Below are 9,155 nucleotides of genomic sequence, written 5' to 3'. Positions count from 1 at the left end.
GCCTACTGGAAGCTGCAGGAGGATTGGTTACATTGGGGGGGGGGGGGAGGTGACCTAATATGCAAATGATTTCCTGCTACAAAAAAAAAGCCCTGGATGGATGGATGGATGGATGGATAGATAGGTAGGTAGGTAAACAGACAGACAGATGATTGATGGATAGACAGTTGGACAGACAGACTGACAGACAGACAGGCATTAATTTATTTATACCCTGCCTTTCTCCCTGACACGGACCCAGAGCTGCTTAAATTGTTTTCCTCTCCTACATTTGAACCTCACAACAACCCTGTGTGGTAGACTAGTCCGAGAGTGTGTGACTGACCCACGGTCCCCCAGCAAACATCTGTGGCAGAGTGGAGATTCGAACTCGAGTCTCCCAAATCCCTAACTGCTACGCCTCACTAGCTCTTGCCTGCAAAAGGATGATTTCGCCTTCTTTACCCTTTCTCTTACCACCCAAAGAACCTCAGTTGGATTTTACTTCTGCCTTGTGCAGCTCAAACCCGTGGGTTCTCCTTGGGGCATTTTCTGTTTTCCTTACCACCAAATATTTCCACCATGAGCACATTTGTCAACATCATTTGTACATCAATAAATCAGTTCTGTACACATATCCTGTCCATTAATGATGTACATAGGAAGGAAAGGAAAGGAAAGGTCCCCTGTGCAAGCTCCAGTTGTTTCCAACTCTGGGGTGACGTTGTTTTCGCAACGTTTTCACGGCAGACTTTTGCCGGGGTGGTTTGCCATTGCATTCCCCAGTCATCTACCTCCCCCCCCCCCCAGCAAGCTGGGGACTCATTTTACTGACCTCAGGAGGATGGAAGGCTGTGTCAACCTCGAGCCGGCTACCTGAAAACCCAGCTTCCGCTGGGGATCTCACTCAGGTTGTGAGCAGAGCTTAGGACAGCAGTACTGCAGTTTTAACACTCTGCGCCACGGGGCTCTTCCTGTACATAGGAGAACTGTATAAAAAATAGGCAAACTATCTTCCAGGCATGAATAGGCAGTACATTGGTTTTGAAGGGAGGGGGGGGGAGAGAATAAAATAATGGAATCAGAGAATCATAGAGCTGGATGGGACCTCCAGGGTCATCTAGTCCAACCCTCAGCACAATGCAGCGAACTCACAAACACCTCCCCCTAAATTCACAGGATCTTCATTGCTGTCAGATGGCCATCCAGCCTCTGTTGAAAAACCTCCAAGGAAGGAGAGCCCACCACCTCCTGAGGAAGCCTGTTCCACTGAGGAACTGCTCTAACAGTCAGGAATCCCAGAAGCATAGAGCTGGATGGGACCTCCAGGGTCATCTAGTCCAACCCCTGCACAATGCAGGAAACTCACAAACACCTCCCCCTAAATTCACAGGATCTTCATTGCTGTCAGATGGCCATCTAGCCTTTGTTTAAAAATTTCCAAGGAAGGAGAGCCCACCACCTCCCGAGGAAGCCATTTTTTCAAAGCATTTTTTTTAAAAAAATAATAATCTGAAACTACAACTTTGGCCTCACTGGGCAATTCACATCAACCAGACATTGTTTCTCAGCTTCAGCAATGAGAACAAAAATGAAGAGGGAAATAATATAACAAAGTAAAAAACAAATTTGGTGTAGTGGTGAAGTGTGCGGACTCTTTTCTGGGAGAAGTGGGCTTGATTCCCCACTCTTCCATTTGCAGCTGCTGGAATGGCCTTGAGTCAGCCATAGCTCTGACAGAGGTTGTCTTTGAAAGGGCAGCTGCTGTGAGAGCTCTCTCAGCCCCACCCACCTGAACATATGAAGCTGCCTTATAATGAATCAGACCCTCGGTCCATCAAAGTCAGTATTGTCTTCTCAGACTGGCAGCGGCTCTCCAGGGTCTCAAGCTGAGGTGTTTCACACCTATTTGCCTGGACCCTTTTTTGGAGATGCCGGGGATTGAAACTGGGACCTTCTGCTTCCCAAGCAGATGCTTTACCACTGAGCCACCGTCCCTCCCCTCCTCACAGGGTGTCTGTTGTGGGGGGAGAAGATATAGGAGATTGTGAGCAGCTCTGAGTCTCTGATTTACAGAGAAGGGTGGGGTATAAATCTGCAGTCTTCTTCTTCAAATCGAAATTAAACAGCTGGATGGTATCCAACCCTGATTCTGGAGAAATGGGGAAGGGGCCCCTGGGTTCAAAGACGGCTCTAGTCCAAAAACGGTTAGTTTCTGAGACATCATTCCCTGCATGAACAGATTACTAATGAGAGAGAAGCTTGCCTTGAAGATAGTTTGCCCATCCGTTGAGAGTTTCCACTGGAGCGGCCGAGGGCGCTTGCCGCTTTAAACTCCTCCCATGTTTTGCCGTTCGAGAATTCCTGCATGAAGCTTTTAGTGTGGGCTGCTAGATTTGTCATGTTTCACGGTTCAGATCCCTGCCCAAGGTCTTTACAAGTTAAATCACAGCATGGTGGAGAAAATGCGTTGGGTTTCTAGCACACACAAATACAGAAATGCGTGCACAAATGCTGAACCACGCAGTGCACAGCTGGCCCTTTTTCACACCACCGCTGTGTGTGTGAGCTATGTGGTGTCAAATCGCTTCTGACTCTTACAGTGTCCTTATGAATTAATGTCCTTCAAATCATCCTCTCATTAGCAGCCATGTCTTGCAAAGGGAGGGCCAAGGCTTCCTTGAAGGAGTCAATTCATCTGATCTTGGGTCTCCTTCCTCGTTTCCTGCCGCCTTCAACTTTTCCTAGCATTATTGTCTATCCCAGTGACTCTCATCTTCTCAGAATGTAACAAAATTTGATAGCCTCAGTTTCACCGTTTTAGCTTCTGTAGAAAGGACAGCTGTGATTACTAAAAGCCAGCATGGATTTCTCAAGAACAACTCATGACAGTCTAACCCTATCTCTCTTTTTTTTGAGAAAGTTACTACCTTGCTAGCTCAGAGAAATGTAGACATCGTTTATCTTGATTTCAGTAAGGCCTTTGATAAGGTTCCACATCATATACTTGTTGACAAGTTGATAAAATGTGGTTTGGATCCTGTTATTGTTATGTGGATCTGTTAACAGATCACACCCAAAGAATGCATGTTAATGGTCCTCGTCCTCTTGGAGAGGAGTGACAAGTGGAGCGGCTCATGGATCTGCCTTGGGGCCCGTTCCGTTCAACATCTTTATAAATAATTTGGATGAAGGAATGGAGAGAGTGCTTAATGAATTTGCAGACGATACTAAAATTGGGAGGGGTTGCAAAGACAGTAGAAGACAGAAACAGGATACAGGATGACCTTGACAGCCTGGAAAACTGGGCTAAAACCAGTGCATAATTACAGGATGAAGGAGACTTGTCTTGGCTGCCGTATGTGCCAAAAGGATCTAGGAGACTTCGTGGATTGTACACTGCACACGAGTCAGCAGTGTAAAGCAGTTGCTGGAAAGGCCAATTCGATTTTGGGCTGTATCAACAGAAGTCTAGTGTCCAGATCATGTGAAGCGATGGTATCATCTTACTCTGCTCTGGTTAGACCTCACCCGGAGTATTGTGTTCAGTTTTGTGTGTCACAGTTGAAGAAGGATATAGACAAGCTGGGATGTGCCCAAAGGAGGGCAACAAAGATGGTGAGGTGTGGAGACCAAGTCCTATGAGGAAAGGTTGAAGGAGGTGGGGATGTTTAGCCTGGAAAGGAGATGACTCTGAGGTGATAGGATCACCATCTTCAAGTACTTGAAGGGCTGACATACAGAGGATGGTGTGGAGCTGTCCCAGAAGGCTGGACCAGAACCAATGGTTGTAAATTAAATCGAAAGAGTTTCCAGCTCAAGAACTTCCTGACTGAGTGGTTCCTCAGCGGAACAGGCTTCCTCGGAAGGTAGTGGGCTCTCCTTCTTTAGAGGTTGCTAAACAGAGACTAGATGGCCACGTGACAGCAATGCCGATTCTGTGAACTTAGGCAGATCATGAGGAGGAGGGCAGGAAATGTCGCATCCGTTCTTTGTTCTCATGACCCTTTTGTAGACACCCAGGGAAATGCCGATTGCCACTTCGGGGCTCCAGGCGAGTTTGGCCAAGGATCCTGGAGGTTTTTTGCTATCTTCTGGGCATGGAGCAGGGGTCACTGGGGGTGTGTTGAGAGGAGGTATTTGTGGATTTCCTGCCTTGTGCAGGGGGTTGGACTAGATGAGCCTGGAGGTCCCTTCCGACTCTTTGATTCTATTATTCTAGGGAGAGTTCAGACTTGAACTCACTGATTTATCATTTTGGCAGTTCACGGTATCTGTAAAGCAACTTGCTTGCTGTCAAGGTCCAAAAAAAATGCTGGTGATGAATCAAAGTTCAGTAGTCATAAGACTCCATGCATATTCATGCAACAACATGCATCCCGGGTCCAAAAGCATGTTTCTATATGAAAATCTTCTTCTGGCCGTAATTACTATAGAAACCAGTGCTCTTGTTTTCACAGTGCATCTCTGCTCTTGCTTTTTCCATAGCCAGGGCCGGCTCTTCCACTAGGCAAACTAGGTGCTTGCCTAGGGCGCCGGCCCTGGAGGGGCTGAAAATTGGGCACCCCCACCCTTTTTTATTTTTTAAAAAAATTACTTCCCTGACCCAATCACTGCTGTCTAACTCGGTTGCTTTGCCGCCGCTTCTCCCCGCCTCCTTCCCCTCCCTCCCTGCCCTGATTTCTACGGTCTTCCTCCGTTGCCTTGTCATCCCTTCTTTCCACCTCCTTCCCCTCCCTCCCCACCCCGATTACTGCTATCTTAAAAACATAAGAGAAGCCATGTTCAGGACAATGGCCCCTCCAGTCCAACACTCTGGGTCACACATAAGAACCTAAGAGAAGCCATGTTGGATCAGGCCAATGGCCCATCCAGTCCAACACTCTGTGTCACACAGTGGCCAAAAATTTATATATATATATACACCCTGTGAGGTAGGTGGGGCTGAGAGGGCTCTTACAGTAGCTGCACTTTCAAGGACAACTCCTGCTAGAAAAAATGCGGTAGGGGAAGAACTTTTGTAAGTCACTTCTTCAGACAGAGAAGAAGAAGAAGACCTCATTGGATTTATATCTCACCCTCCACGAAGAGTCTCAGAGCAGCTCACAATCTCCCCACAACAGACACCTTGTGAGGTGGGTAGGGCTGAGAGATCTCCCCGAAGTTGCGCTTTCAAGGACAACTGCTAAAAGAGCTATGGCTGACCCGAGACCATTCCAGCAGATGCAAGTGGAGGAGCGGGGAATCAAACATGGTTCTCCCAGATAAGAGTTTGCACACTTAACCACTACACCAAACTGACTTTCTATCCAAACTGGCACCAAACTGGCTCCAAACTGAAGTCGAAATGCCCCAGGAATTTTTCATGTCTTGGTTTTCTGAATCAGATGTAAACAGTCTTGTTTCCTCTCTCTCCCTCTCTTTTCGGTGACTGCAGATGATTGACTCCACTGTTTTTAGTGAACTTTGCCTCCAAAGGATTCATTTTGAGGACTTTAACCATCTTTTAATTTGCTTTGGTGATATTGACTAGCAGCAGCCAGCCCTGGAGGATTCCTCTAAGTATGGTGGTTGGCTGCTGTTACTAAAACGTCCATCCTGCAATGAGGTTGTGTAGAGGAGGGAAGCTATCCTCACAGCTGACGGAAGATTTCCTTTTAATGTGTGGTTCCATGTGAGCATCTCTGATGTTCAAGGAATAGGTGTATAGAAGTTACAACTCTTGTCGTTTTTTTAAAAAAAAATGTTGTGGAAAAGAGATGTCAAGGACAAAATATTCCACCAGCTGGAACAGTTAGAATCAAAGAATCATAGAGTTGGAAGGGACCTCCAGGGTCATCTAGACCAACCCCCTGCACAATGCAGGAAACTCGCAAACACCTCCCCCTAAATTCACAGGATCTTCACTGCTGTCAGATGGCCCTCTAGCCTCTGTTTCAAAACCTCCAAGGAAGGAGAGCCCACCACCTCCCGAGGAAGCTTGTTCCACTAAGGAACCACTATAAACTTACAAACACCTCCCCATAAATTCACAGGATCTTCCTTGCTGTCAGATGGGCCTCTAGCCTCTGTTTCAAAACCTCCAAGGAAGGAGAGCCCACCACCTCCCAAGGAAGCCTGATCCACTGAGGAACAGGAAGTTCTTCCTAATGTTTAGCCGGAAACTCTTTTGATTTAATTTCAGTCCATTGGTTCTGGTCCTACCTTTTGGGGCCACAGAAAACCTGTTCCATTGAGGAATCGATCTAACGGTCAGGAAGTTCTTCCTAATGTTGAGCCGGAAACTCTTTTGATTTAATTTCAGCATGTTGGTCTGGTCTGACCTTCTGGGACTATTTCATAAGTTACTTTTCAATGTGTACACCAGAGGCACTTTAAGTGTGCTCCCTTGTGTTAGAGACAGGAATGGAATTCTAGCAGGAGCTCCTTTGCATATTAGGCCACACACCCCTGATGTAGCCAATCCTCCAAGAGCTCTTTTTTTGTGAGCTCTTGGAGGATTGGCTACATCAGGTGGGTGTGGGCTAATATGCAAAGGAGCTGCTGCTAGAATTCCACCCCTGGTTAGAGACATAACCCTTTTCTGAGGGGATACACTTCTCTTATGCAGGTCTGTACATCACAGGGTGTAGATAGTTGGCACCTCATTTAGGAACATTCACCGGTGATAAACCCAAGTTTTCTGCGTAATGCCCCTCGGACGCACTCTGCACATGGAATGAGTGTGGGCATGTGGACAGCTGTGTGTGAAGATGTGTGAAGTGAGTAGAGCAGTGCGTGTTTCACGGAGTGGGTGTTGTGGGTTGGAGAGAAGCCCGGCTTTGTTTGCAGCCGGGGTGACGCATCAGCATCGGGGCCTTTTGACAACGAAGCGCGGGAGGCTCTGAAAACTCTCCGAAATTTGCGGGCATAGCGGTGGCAGCGGCCAGGCCGTGTGGACCAGCCGCACCACGAGGTGGAGGAGGACAGAAGGGGCCCGTCAACAAAGGGGTTCAGCGCACAAGATTTGCGCATGGACCTTTTTTTTGGGGGGGGGGACATGTGTCCTTGACCTGGGTCACCTTCCTTGAGGAGAAACAAGTGAGCATGGAAAGAGGTGACATCCCAGAGGGGCAAGAAGACAGTGCCGTAAGCAGGAAAGACAGGTCTGTCACTTTCAATGAGGAATCTTCTGAGGGGAACAGAAGCCAGTGAGGGACACTAGTCGTGGGGGGCACATTTTGTCTGGAAGACTTCGGCGCAAGGGAACTGCAGAAACAAGAACGTAGGCCTGACAAGGCCACCAGAAGCGGCGTTTCAGTTGGGGGGGGGGAAGAGAAGGTTGTGTTTCTCTGGGGGCACAATTTGTCTCACAGTGGGGGAGAGTGTGACCCAGGAATGCGCTCCATCAGGTGTGTGGGAAGGCTTTGTGTGCCTGCCTCTCCTGTTGTGTCACGACAAGGGTGTCATTTGTAGGGAAGGGGGGGCACGGATGCGGTGGGCACGGGGTGAGGGGGGGTTGGCTGTTGCCGTGCTGTTTTCCTGTGGCAATGTGTTAGTGATGCTATTTTTTTTTCTCTCCCTCTTCTCTCCCTCCTGTCTGTCTTTCTCTCTCTCTCTCCCTGTGTGTGTCTCTCTGCCTCCGTCTCTCATCCTCTCTGGCACTCCCCGCACACTGCTACCCCTCCTCCCTCCCCTCCACAGACCCTCCTCCTCTTCCTCCTCCTCCTCCTCTCAGCTGGGTGCGTGGTCCTGGCGTGGCTGCCGAACGGTCCCCGTCGATCCTTTCCGAACTAAATGCCTCTGTGACAGAATCTCCACCTTCGCCATCTTAGCCCAGCTCAGCGCCGAAATGGTAAGTGCTGCTCTACAGTTGCCAAGGGGGCACCCAAAACAGCCGAAGGAATGAACCTGCCGGGGATGCCAAGGAGGAGGAGAGAGAGAGAGAGGGAGGCAAAGAATATTGTCCAGCGTTTGACATTTCCATGTGGCAGGCGATTGCCAGGGAGGGGTGGTGGTGGGGGGGTGCACGCTTGCGTGTGTGCATGGCTGGGCTACTACTGTGTGGGCAACTGGAGCGCGTTGGTACGTTGTGCGGTGTAAGTGTGTGCGCGTGTGTACACACACACGCGCGCGCTTCAATCTGCTGATTGCAATGCATGGACATATGTGCGTTGCAATAAGCGCTGCCCTAATCGAAAAGGCAGTGCATTTGCATCTGGGAGAGCGAGAGAGAGCTGTGACCTAAAAGCGAGCAATATTTTTTTTTATTATTATTAACCTGCTCAGCTTTTTTTGCTGCATTGAAATGTCACCGTTGCCTTTAATCGAGGTCAGTCTGGGATGATGCTTTTGCGTCCCTGCCCGACTGCTGTCTCTCTCTCTCTCTCCCCCACGCCCCCCCCCACGCTCCACTCCGACCCCCTTCCTCACCAATGGGCAATGCAGTTTTGGCCAGCTGCCTGTGCCAAAAGAGGTGGGGGGGGGGGCTTCTGTTTCTTTGATTGCTATGGGGCTGAGGCCTTGCTCTTTGAATCTGAATGGGGGGTCGGGGCAGGTGGAGGAAAATAGGGGCAAAGTGGGGATGAGGAACTGAATCCATCCCCTTTTCAGAAGGTTGTCACAGCGTCCCCTAATCCTGTTTGGGGGGGTGAGGCTGTCTCCAGGAATCTTTTTGTGTGTCTGGCTTTTGTTTCCGGCCACTTGAGAGTCTCTTTGCAACGGGGGTCAAAAGTGTGCGTCGATGAATCACCTCTGGTGCTTAAAGGATTCTTATGGAAGAACCGGGTTGTGGCTTTTTGTGTGTGTATGCGGGTCGGCCATCAGAACTGGGAGGTGACTTGACCAAAATTAGATTGTGCTTGGAGTTTGTAAAAAAAAAAATGTTCTTGGTTGTGTGTGGCTTTGGTGATGCCTTTCCCTTAAACGCATCTGCCCCCCCCCTTTCTCCTCCTAGACTTTTGGCTTAGTGTGACCTAATGCAGCTCATTGAAGCTACGGGACCCACCATCTTGGCCTTGAGGCCTCGCGCAGCCCTCCCCACAATTCCCTACTTCAGCCTCCCGTCTTTCTTGACAAGGGTTGCTTCATTTCAGGAAGGGGAGGGGAAGTGAAGGAGTGATGGAGAGCAGGGGGGGGTGGGAGGGGCGCTGCTGGGGAAAGGCAGGTTTGGTTTATTATTAGAAACACTAATGTAT

The 9,155-nt window shown here is 49.0% G+C and overlaps 1 protein-coding gene across 1 annotated transcript in view; it reads left to right on the top strand.

The window, feature by feature from the left end:
* The window catches only part of LOC132574833 (adhesion G protein-coupled receptor B1-like), a 249,685-nt gene extending 240,753 nt beyond the window's left edge, over nucleotides 1–8,932 (top strand). The window contains exons 17-18 of the mRNA XM_060243064.1: nucleotides 7,663–7,813; nucleotides 8,915–8,932. Coding sequence (XP_060099047.1) covers nucleotides 7,663–7,813; nucleotides 8,915–8,932 — 169 coding nt within the window. The remainder of the gene's footprint in view (nucleotides 1–7,662; nucleotides 7,814–8,914) is intronic.
* Nucleotides 8,933–9,155: the final 223 nt, after the last annotated feature.

This window comes from Heteronotia binoei, chromosome 7, assembly GCF_032191835.1.
Source record: "Heteronotia binoei isolate CCM8104 ecotype False Entrance Well chromosome 7, APGP_CSIRO_Hbin_v1, whole genome shotgun sequence".
Taxonomy (NCBI): domain Eukaryota; kingdom Metazoa; phylum Chordata; class Lepidosauria; order Squamata; family Gekkonidae; genus Heteronotia; species Heteronotia binoei.
This window is presented reverse-complemented; position numbering and strand designations above follow the sequence as displayed.